The following is a 12,332-nucleotide window of genomic DNA, read 5'->3' as shown; positions in this document are numbered from 1 at the left end:
TATAGCATACGTGAATCACCTCGTAGCAGATCTATGCAGGTGGAGCTGGGGAAGGTGGAGGGTTTCTGAAGCAAGCTGCAACTGCTATGGCAAGCACTAGTCATATATTTGAATGTTGAGCAGCGAGCTCATTGGCTACACATACAGGAGAGAACCAATCAGCTGTGCCATGTGATAATGATGTCATTAGGTCAGACTGAGTTAGACCTATCGGACTGCGCCATCTAGAGTTTCATGCCAGAACACTGTATTTGTACAGTGGCTCCCCAGCGCTGTCCAGTGGCAGAAGCAGTGAATTTAAACTGCCTCCCTCCATAAAATGCATTTTCTCCAAATTTGAATTGCTTGATTATCAAATTTGTGATTTGGAAACACTATTAGCTCTGCACTGCTTCATGTATGAGGACATGTGTCACTTTAGATACTCAATACAGAGTCGGTCCTTGAAACTGAAGACTATGCGATCTGACCTTATACCTTGAGAGAACACCTTGGGGACCTTGAGTTACCTTGAGGAACAGCGAATCTGGTCAAAACAGTTCAGTGGTCAGCAGAAGGTGCATTAGTCAAGAATACTGGAACAGACATTACTGGCTCAGAGTTTGATGCTTGAAGCCTCAGTATGTCACAGACTAACTGTAGTCTGTGTTTTAACACAAGTGTTTTAACAGCTTAAAAAATAATTTTCCCAATGTGATATTTTCATAACTTAATGTGGAAAAAACATTTAGAGTGACCAACAAGGTTTTTTTTTTTCATTTAACGTTTATGCATTTGACAGACACTTTTAATCAAAGCTAAATGTGAAACAGATTTGAAAATATTCACATCACCTGGAAATCAAAATTCTGTTCTTGGCATTAGTGCTATGCTGTACGGTTTGAGCATGAGGACCATTTTTGATTTTGGTGGATATATACCGGTATATAAAGAACTGAATGACAAATTCTGATATATGGATGTTTATTGTACACAAATTTTGTGTCGTCATTTTGAGAAAGGTGAAACACAGACAGAACTATTTCGCTTCATTTTGGGATGTAACCTTTGTGAAAAGTGTTTTAACCCATCAGAGTACTTGTGTGTTACCATAGTGTGGTGAAATGTGAAGTTAAGGCAAAATCCCTGTCAAATTTCCACTCAATCCTCTTAAGGATTAGAACTTACTTAACATGCTCAACGTTGCATGCTTGCACTCATCCACACACATAACTACACAAAAATCAAAACACACACTCACATTCTTTATGCTGTGATTGTATATCGACACAGAATGTGTGTTGTTAGCACTGTCCCAAAACCTAGTGAGCTACCTCATTGCCTACCAACACAGGCAGTTGTCTTTTAAGGCAGCATCCCAACTGAAACAGAACCTCAAAAGTGACTGATTTGGAACCCTGTTGGTAGGCAGCAGCTCCATGTGCCACACAAATATAGAGCTTGATTTGCTGTCAGTTTCCACAGAGTTTACAATTAGCATATAAGGGTGATTCTTAGACTATGGGCACTTTTATGTTCTTTGGTCATATTTATAAAAATACATATAATTTTGGACAAATTCCTCTTTCTTAGTCAAACTAACAATAAAACCACCTTAAAAACTTTTTACTACCTTTCTATTATGATTTTTTCATACTTTTCAACCTCCTTAAAATATTAACAATTTCTCTTGTAATCTAAGTTTGTTCTCTTACAGACCTTAAAACTAGACAAATTATTTAAACTTATGAGACTGTGTTACGTGACTTTTGAACAAGTTTTTTTTATTCAACTTCACAAGGCTAAAAGTGCCCCTAGTTGAAGAAACACCCATAAAGGATATGTTTGGAAATTTTGGAACAGTGTTCATGTCAGAAGTGGGCTTTTGATGCCTTAAAATGCTTCATACATAGACAGAGCTGACTGTTTTTGGACAGAGCATATGATTGCACTGACAAATCCACTAAGCTGTCTACATAATGAGCTGTTAGCATATTAGCTTAGCTGCTGCAGTTCATCTAGAGGCTCATTTGTTTCTGACTGAATGCTTATGATTGCGGCGTCCCCTGAGCTCTGGGACAGGTGTGTGTATGTGTGTGTGTGTGTGTGTTTAACATCACTCCTGTTCACCGCCTGCTGAGGTACCAGGTGCTGTTATTTCATTTCAGTCACTCTGTGGTTTGTCAAATCGGTCATAGATGCCATTTCGTGGAAAACAGGATTTTTCTTAGCTACTGTGTTTACATAAAATACTTCAAAGTTTTGTGCAGCCATACTCATCCTCAACATTCATAGCCAAAAACTCTAGTCCAGCCAGACCATTTGTTAAAACCATGGGCTTATTTAGCCCACATTTACAACACCCATTTAGTGTTTAGCAACTCTATCTTATCTTTGTTTAAGAAAAGTCTGTAAAAAAAATAGGGCCTAATGTACCATGTTAATATGATGATATGTATTGATTTTTACATGTTTTACCTGTATTTTGAATTATGCATTGCATTGTGTTGTGTTTTGGGGTAAAAGGAAATGTCTGTAAACCTAATGTCCTGGCAGAAAATTACCAGTACCATTTCTGTTTTTCTACAGATTTTTTTTTCTTACCATGCTGATAAACTACAATGGCATATTTATTCAATATAGAAGTCTTAAAGGTACAGTAGGTACAGCCTGGTTAATTCTAAGACAACTTTAGCTAAAAAGAGATCCAAGTTCACTTGACCAAGAACAGATAGATTTTTATTTTTCAAAATACCTAAAGAAGTCTTTATAAATTGTATGTATACAGTAGTTAGATGTTTTGCATATTTGAAATGGGGAAAAAATGTGGCTGATAAAACAAAAAATATAAAATGAAATACAAAAGTGCACTTTGGTGAATTACTGTGTATTAGATGTTAGCTTGATTCCAGTGTCTTTAGTCTAGCATTGTCATTTAGTATGTGATGCAATTCTGTTATTACATTAAGTAAAAACAAAACTTATGAGATTTTGTATATCATATATTCTTTTATGTGATATGTGTCATTTGCTTTTTAGACGCATGTAATATATTTTTTGTTGTTGTTTTGAACTTTGCGGTCTTCATGAAGTCTCTGTAGTGAGTGTTGATGGTCAGTGTGAGTCAGTGTGTCAGTCTGTTTGGTAATGCTGTGTTGTTTGACCTCTAGCCGCCCTCTGCTCTGATCTCTGTAGAACTGGCGCTCAACTGTACTCTCACTGGTTGCCAGGACAACTGTGCTGTCACACGCACCGGCGCCATGTGCTACTGCAAGAGCGGCTACGAGATCAGCCAAGACGGAAAGACCTGTAAAGGTCGGTTGCATTTACACACACTTTCATGAGTATAGACTCCTATGAATGCAACAATATAGACTTACAGCTGAGAGAGATAGAGGATTATTTTGATTGTATAATCAATATGAATACTTAAAAAGATGAACAACAGCATAGAATCTAAAACATAGAATTTTAAATCAGGTATCTTGTAAGGAGAAAGTACAGTCAGCTGGTCATTGTCACAAAATATTTTCCTATTAGGCCATTTTTAGTTTTTTTTTAAGATTATGACAGTCTGATTATACATTATTGTGCATATTACAATGGTACTTAACAAATAATTACATAAATGTACAATTATTTTATTGCTTAATATGAGCTAACATTTACTTGATGCTTATGTCATGCCACCCTGGTTTCATTTGTTAACAATGATTAACTAAATTAGTTGACGTGAACTAATGATGAACAATACTTCTACAGCATTTTTCCCTTATTTTCCAGTAAAAAGTTCACATATCCATAAAACAAGTTTTATTGTAGAGACAAAACTGTTAGAAAATAAGACTTTTTTTTAGCCCATTAGCAATTTTTTTCTTGTACTAATTGCATTGTAAATCTAGTATATGGTTAAGTTCTGTCACTACATTGAGTAAAAACATATGAGATTTCCTATATCAAATGCTTTCATTTGCTATATTTCATTTGCTTTTAGACTCCTTTTTTTAACTCTGCAGTCTTCATAAAATCTCTTTTGGGAGTGTTAGCTAAGATATCTAAGACAGATCTCTTTATCTTGATATACTAACATTGTTTTGCTTCTCTGAAAGTAGTTTTTAAGGGTGCTTAAATATTTCATTAGAAAACAAGGCAAAACATTTTATATATATATATATACAAACAGTATATGTTAATCTTTTATTGTGTCTGTGTGGGTTCAGATTTTGATGAGTGTACGGTGTACGGCACCTGCAGTCAGACGTGCACAAACACAGACGGCTCGTACACCTGCTCCTGTGTGGAAGGTTATCTAGTTCAACCAGACAACCGCTCCTGCAAGGCCAAGAACGGTAAGACAAACATAACAGGCCAAGATAAGATAAAATAAAGCTTCTCCATTTCTGTTTCTCTCACATATATGTATCCGCACCAGCCAACACTTTAATTCATTACTATTGGCTGAACTGTTATTATATTTGAGATGAACCAGATGTCTTCCTCTTGCTGTAGTGCCTGTGGATCGTCTCCCTGTCTTGCTGATCGCGAACTCTCAGAACATCCAGATCACGTCTCTGAGTGGCTCCAGCAGCCCATCACTCTACATAAGCACAAAGCAGACCACAGCCATGGACTTCCTGTACGCGCAGGAAACAGTGTGCTGGATTAACGTGGGCGACTCCCCCGCGGGCACGCGACTGAAGTGTGCTAAGATAACAGGCCTCAAGAGCTTCACAGATGAGAGAACCATCAACATCTCCCTCAGCTTACACCGTAAGTCACGCTGCTCTGTTTTCACAATACAAACCACATTCCTCACTCAGGGTTGTTATAATTAAGGAAATTCATGCAAATCTTAGAGATGTTGCCACAATTTAGTCTGTCTCAGTTTGTTCTGTTTCTTCACGTCATTCCAGACAGACTGGATGATGATCAGATCAGATCTCTGTGTGGAGCACTGGCTGTTGTCAGACTCCTTGTGCCAATTAATGGCAAAATGAATTTTTGGAAATGTAAACTGAAATTTCCTACCGACACACTACAACAAAAGATAGAAATAACTGACTTAAAACAATTTTTTAGCTTGTGAAAATACTAGTGTTCTAATAATTGTGGCCACCACTGTATACCATAAACAGTGCATTTTCTAAAACATACCCATCCCATGCTGCATGTGTCATCCTTACTGTTGCATTTAGCCTTAAAGGAATAGCTAAAGATTTCTTTCCCTCCAATGAAAGTCCATTCCACCAAAGCTTCCAAGTGTAAAAAGTTCACAAAGAGATTGTAAAAGTAATCTAAATCCAAATAGCTTTATATAATTTAATTTAGGTTTTTTATTCACAAATAAACATTGATCAATGCACATGCATAAGCTGCATCAAACATGGCTAACAGACATGCTTTCGTTAACTAAGTATGGTTAATCTTCCATTGACCATATTTGATGTGACCTATAAACCACTCAATTCATATAGATTATGTTTACAATGTCTTTATGCACTTTTAAGTAGGGATGCATATTTCGGAACGATATCAGCTTAAAATGGTGATATCGGCTTAAAATGTAAACACCGACAATGGCCCGATATGAATTTTTTTTTACATTTTTAATTATTATAATTTTTTTCAAATGGGTTATGAAAGTGAAATACAAGGAGTTCTAAAATATTTTCTGAATTTTTACAACTCTTTTGCATTAGACCATCTACAAAATTCTTTATCTCACCCTTCCCTTCTTCCCCTCCCTGGTGAGAGGAAGCAGATATTCTACTCGCTATACATAACTGTTAAATCTTCAAATAGAATACCAGACAAATGCAGTGATTGATTTATATTTGTTTTTAGCTTTCAGTGTACTCTCATTGTCGCTTTGGATAAAAGCGTCTGCTAAATGACTAAAAGTAAAAGTAAAAGTAAAGTTTTTGATAAAACTAACCAAAATTAAAAATAATTTGCTTATAATCTCTACAGGAGAGACCTGGTGTTGTTTCCAAACAAAAGGAAATATTTCGGTATCGGTTATCGGCATATCAGATATCAGATAAAATCCAATATCGCGCATCCCTAATTTCAAAGCTTGAAAGTTTTGTCAAATGGACAGGAATGGAGGATTCATTAAAAATATCTTTACTAAAGTTTCGACAAGCAACAAAAGTCTTATGTTTTTGAAATGACATGAAGGTGAATAAATGATGACAGAGTTTTCAAATCATTATTTACCGATTATCTTCCTTTCCAGCATATCTTTCAAATCTCATTCTGTGCAATGACATTTACAATTATATTCATTTGTTTAGCAGATGCTTTTATCCAAAGCAGTTTACAGATAATGAACATTACTAGCATCACATTCGTTTAAGAGACATTTGATAAAATGTCTCTGTTAAGCATGTGACCTTGGTTCCCCCGAGAGGGAGAATGACAGACGATGACGCTATGGGAACACCTTCAGCATGGGCCAGTGCTTGAAGCATGTGTGCAAACATACCAATAAAATTGGCTGACGGTAGTCACATGACAGACTATGTCATAAAAGGGCATCTACATCATGGAACCCCCAGATTATAATTGTCTGAAGGAAGTCGTGCAGACCTGCCTGAAGTACGGCAACATGACGCAGCGTCTTGTTCTGCTTCTCGGGGAACCGAGGTTGGATGTGTAATCGAGACGTTTACCATCAAAGTGGAACATCTACGCTGCGTCTATGATGATGCTATGGGACCGTGAATACCCACTGCTTCATACTGAACAAATGCCTACCCACTGTGTTGTATAAGTTGAACAAATGAGACTGACCGTGATTAAAAAATGCCATACTGTGCACCTAGTGATTAGGAGCTATAGGCCCAAGGCTTGACATCAGCATCTTAACCCCAGATTGCCAACCCTGACCCAGGTTTGAAGTCATCCAGGTGTACCATTACTGTTACGCCCTGGAAAAGGGGGAGCCAACTTTGTTATCCCAACCTATTATCCCACCTCTCAACCTCTGGTACCAGCTCCAAGGGTAAACCTAATGAAAGTGAACGCATATACCTAAAGCCGGGCTCACACAATCAGGAGTTTAAAATCCTAACTGATTATGAAATCTGGTTGCAGCGCACACATAAGGAACCCTCAAATCTTAAACATGCACACACTACAAGATTTGAAAATCGTGGAGCATCACACACTACAAGATATTATTAAGATTATCATGCCAGAGGGAGCGCCTCACGTGATCTCATGCAGCAGATCGTCACTGATATTTCAGTGATGTTTACACATGTTAGCTAGCATGCTAGCAGCTTTCTGCACTCACCCGGTATGTTCAAAACTGAGGCGATTTCACTCCAGTGCTTCTCTTTCTCCTTATGGTTGTGATACGTTTTCGACACATTATACAGACAGTCGTGTTACTACAAAACTACAACCACTAACCAACAGAGCCGTACAGCAGCTGTTTTGCGGTCGCGCATTGGCTGTGAAAGTACTGACGTAATCATATAGCCGTCATCATCCCGATTTAAATCCTAAATATCAAACATGTTTGATATTATTTGGGGCGGCAAGATTCGATCGGTGAATGCCTAACATTACCAGATAATCCGCGCCGAACATCGGGACCGATCGAGGTGCTCGTCAAGATTTTTTCTCTGATTCTCGGGAGGGGGAAATCAGGGCTAAATCAAGCTAAAAATCCTGTAGTGTGAGCCAGGCTTTATGTGGTGGAGGTTACCCTCCAAGACCCTCACAAGGAAAAAGGCCTCAAACGAATGGGGCGCAATATTGACAAACACCCATTCCCATGATCTAAAATTGCCTTGTGAGTCACCAGATGCAACAGTCTCCGTAGCTATATGGGTAGGATACATCCCAGCAGAGGGATCACACCAGCATCTACAAGCATCACCACTAGGTGGATGCCAAAAAAAAGGGAAAGCAGGCACAAGCTGCCTATAATCCCAATTGCTTGAAAGGCGCATCACTACTACCTCTACCTTCCCCAACAGCAAGAATGTGGCCTGAGTGAGGCGGTGGGAGGCAACTAAATGAATATTCTGTTTGGAATCTCTCTGTAAAGAATATCTCCATAACATACCACCCCAGCCTGGAAAATAATACTGCAGGGATGGGAATAAGAGGGAAAACGTGAGTGTTAAATTCGGCTACATCCTCAAGCAGCATAACGGCTGCAAGAGTAATAACAATAACAGAGAGAGCAACACTCAACCTCAATCTGTGAAAGTGACATGAGAGAGAGCCATACTCAACCTCAACCAGTACATATAATCATATCATCAACCAGCATATATAAATATACTGTATATAATGCTGTGAGCAAAATAGGGAGAGAGCACAGCTCAACCTCAACCGAAATATGTAATCATATACCAACCAGCATATAAATCTATATGCAATGCTATGAGAAATTACAGGAGAGCGCATCACTCAACCTCGACCAGCATACATTATATTGTATTGGATATTGACATTTAGCTTATAAATCCATGTAGGCATATTGAACAGGCTACCACTTTTATTATTCTGATGCTATGTAAACTACATTTTCTTTATGTTAAGGTAATAAAACATATGATTCATATTATATAAATAATACTGCACACCTGTTAAATGTGTAAAAATCTACAATATGGTATAATACTGTGTGGCATAGTAAACATAAGCACAGGCTTGACATTTATGACATACAAATGCACGTAACTTCATAAGTAGGCTATTAAATTTGCTTCTGTGAAAATGAATTATTTAAACTACAGTGGTTTTTTTTGTAGTTTTTTTTTTTATTTTCCGCCGACTGCAGCCGTCAAATGTAACCCATTGGCAAGGCAAAGCTGACTGCTATTTGCGAAAATGCGCGCGAGTTAGTTTGATAACTTGTGGTTAAAGCACCACTCAGCGGGTAAAAGCTGCAAATGCATCTTGCAGATGCGGTGGTGGCAGTACCTGAAATGGTAAAAAAGCTCATTCTGGTTGAGTACCATATGTAAAGCTGTGTTAGAATGAGCACAAATAAAAATGGAGAGATGGTCGCACAACCTCGACTAGTACATACAATTGCACCATTAACGAGCATATAGCTTTATGTACAACTTCTGTGAGAATGAGAAATAAAAGGGAGAGAGCACCGTTCAACCTTACCCTATAAAATGATGTCCTTAACCAGAATACATGTCTATATGTAATGCAGTGAGAGTGAGAAATTAAATGAGAGTGAGCATCACTTAACCTCAACCAGTACATAAAATCGAATCATCAACCAGTGTACACATACCTAAATAAATATATGTGCACACTGTGAGAATAATAAAAAAAAAAAAAACTAAGGGCCCTATCATACACCCCGCGCAATGCGGCACCAGGCGCGAAGCAAGTGTTTTTTACTAGTTTCAGCCCAACACAGTTATCATTTTCATGTCCTGCGCCACGTTGTTTAAATAGCAAATGCATTTGCGCCAATGTGTGCGCTCATGGGCATGTTGCTCTGAAAACGAGGTGTGTTTAGGTGCATTGTTGGTGTGTTGCTATTTTGAGGCAACTGAAATAGACTGCGCCATTGACCAACTAAAACCTGGTCTAAAGTCAATGGCACAGTATTTTTTTGTTATTTAAAGAGCACGTTAGTAATATGCGCCTATAGGCGGGTCCACAATGCGCATACACTCTGCTTATTACACACACAGTGACCCGCAGCAGCACACAAACATGCCAAATATTAAAAATTAAAGGATTACAAGGTAAAAGATTATTATTGTGTAGGCTACATAAATATAAAAATGCCTACATGTCATAATGGATAGTCATAACATGTATCAGAATTAGGCTACCTCGCACACGAGCAGCTCCGTTTCCTCTCTGGAGACGTGTTCAGTCTTTGCTCTAGCAAATTCCGCCATGTAAATAGCGATTCTGCCATGGCGCGAGCGCAACTGGCTCTTAAAGGGAATGGGAGATGAGACTCTGATTGGTTTATTGCACGTTATGCCCAAAACACACCCATTACTCATTAAGAGAATAGGGACAACCCTTTTAGACCATGCGCCGGGCGCGCCGACCGTTTTTCCCGTCGTTAAACTAGGAAAAGTGGATTCAGACATGCCCCAAGTGCACCTTAGATCGTTAAAATAGGGCCCTAAAAGGGAGAAAGCACCACTTAACATTGACCAGTACAATAGATCGCATTCTCAACCAGCATACATCTATAAGTGCAAAGCTGTGAGAACAGCTAAATAAAATCAATACTGCTTTCCATGGGCATTACTAGTACAATAAATGCATCACTGACCTGTATGGTGCAGTCAGTGTTATTTCAGCACATTTAGCAGCTAGGAGAACTGGGGTGCGTTTCCCAAAAGCAACTATGGTCGCAAGTTCCGTCCTTACCAATCGAGCTCAATGGAACTAATGACCATAGTTAGCTAACGATGCTTTTGGGAAACGCACCCCTGAACTGCAGGTGGTTAATGAATAAGATGCCTTTTTCACACAGAAATTCCATGCACAAGAGTGACACAACTGTTTAGTTAATTCACCTCTGAGTTCTATGAAAGAGATGGAATGAATGAAAGAGAGCAGAGTTGTGAGAAATAGATTGAAAGATTTCATAGGGAAGAGAACAGAACAAGTTTGTATTGTTTGGGAAATAACCAGAAACTGGGATTGAAAATGAGTTACACCATCAGAAATAGAAAGATGACCTGTGTTCCATATGCAAAAATATTTCACATGCAAAGATGTTACCCAGTCATAGGAAATGGCATTTACATTGAAGTCTTAAAGGAGACCCACCCATTTATTAAATAGTGTTTGAATCAGAGGGCAAAAATAAAAATGGCCTTTATTTCTAATTAATGGCAGTTTTTGATGTAAAAATCCTACTAACAATTTAATGCAATTCAGGAGACAAAAAATAAAGAATGCACTGCAAAAAATGGCTTATCTTATTTAGTATTTTTATCGTTTCTAGTCAAAATATCTAAAAATTCTTAAATCAATTTACTTTTACTAGATAAGCCAAGTGACTTAAGATATTTAGTCTTGTTTCCAGGGGGAAAAAACTAAATAAAGCAAGTTTTTTTTACTTCAAGCAAGATTATCTGCCAGTGGGGTAAGTAAAATATTCTTAAAACAAGAGCATTTTACTTATCCCACTGGCAGATCATTTTACTTGTTTTAAGCAAAATGCACTTAATTTAGTTTTTTCCCCCTGGAGACAAGACTAAATATCTTAAGTCACTTGGCTTATCTAGTAAAAGTATCTTGATTTAAGAATCTTTAGATATATTTTGACTAGAAACAAGACAAAAATACTAAGTAAGATAAGCCATTTTTTGCAGTGTGCATTTCATGACATAAACTTGTAATAGATTTTCATTGGACTTAAACCAATGAGACCTGGAGAAAACCTTTTGTTAATTTTTGTTTTTTTCTGTTAAATTAAAAATCCCCCAACTTAACGATACAGTTTTATACTAGACCTATGTGTGTGACAAAAGGTACAATTAAAAATTGCACATGATGCCGTCTTAAGGTTTTAAACAAGAATATATCAAAGAAAATATAATGATAATGACAGTACTCATCATCATAATTTCTATCATAATTATCATATTTTATCATTATTATATAAATTGAATAATAAAAACTGTAGAAGTATCACATATATACTTAAAAATGAAAATGCATGCAATCAGTATGAATAAATTGACATTATAATGATCATTCATTATCATTTAAATAAAAAAGTTAATTCCTGATTTAATCACTTATTACAAAATAATTTTAAATGTTTTACCACTCTATAATCACCGCTATATGAATATTAACGTATAAGAACAACTCAAGAAACGTTTTTGCTCTCAGGTGGTGCAGTTCCAGTATCGGTAACAAGGTAACAAGTGTGGCTATTAGTGACAAGTGAGTGCTAATTCTAAGGCAGCGCTTCCTGAATCCTCTTGTAATCCCAGAATGCATTGCAACTTGTGCAGTGAAAATAAATCCGTTTGCATAGACGTATTTGTCCACTAAAACACTCTTTTACTCTTATTCTTTTCTGTTTTGGGCCTGCTTTCTCTGTCATCTTCTAAAGTTGGAACACTAGTTTCGACAGAAAATATCTCTGCTAACCTGGAGTGCATATTTTGGGTCTTACAACAACTCTGGCACTCAGTTACCGGCCAGATGGAAATTTAGGCCTGAAATGTACTCTACGCAAGTATATAGACATGCAGAGTGTTTGTGTTCACATACTTTCTTAGAGTTCGTTTCAGACCTGTCTCTCGTTGAGTTTGTGTAAAATGTTTCAGGTTTAAGTGCTGGTTAGTTTGAAAGCAGCCTCATTTTTCAGTAATTTT

The 12,332-nt window shown here is 37.4% G+C and overlaps 1 protein-coding gene across 1 annotated transcript in view; it reads left to right on the top strand.

Moving 5' to 3' along the window:
• The window catches only part of lrp1aa (low density lipoprotein receptor-related protein 1Aa), a 200,204-nt gene that overhangs the window by 40,594 nt on the left and 147,278 nt on the right, over positions 1-12,332 (top strand). Inside the window, exons 4-6 of the mRNA XM_016541471.1 lie at positions 3,175-3,294; positions 4,200-4,328; positions 4,489-4,749. Coding sequence (XP_016396957.1) covers positions 3,175-3,294; positions 4,200-4,328; positions 4,489-4,749 — 510 coding nt within the window. The remainder of the gene's footprint in view (positions 1-3,174; positions 3,295-4,199; positions 4,329-4,488; positions 4,750-12,332) is intronic.

This window comes from Sinocyclocheilus rhinocerous, unplaced genomic scaffold, assembly GCF_001515625.1.
Source record: "Sinocyclocheilus rhinocerous isolate Xijiao unplaced genomic scaffold, SAMN03320098_v1.1 scaffold1449, whole genome shotgun sequence".
Taxonomy (NCBI): Eukaryota; Metazoa; Chordata; class Actinopteri; order Cypriniformes; family Cyprinidae; genus Sinocyclocheilus; species Sinocyclocheilus rhinocerous.
The sequence above is the reverse complement of the archived record's forward strand: the minus strand, read 5'-3'. Positions and strand labels throughout refer to the sequence as shown.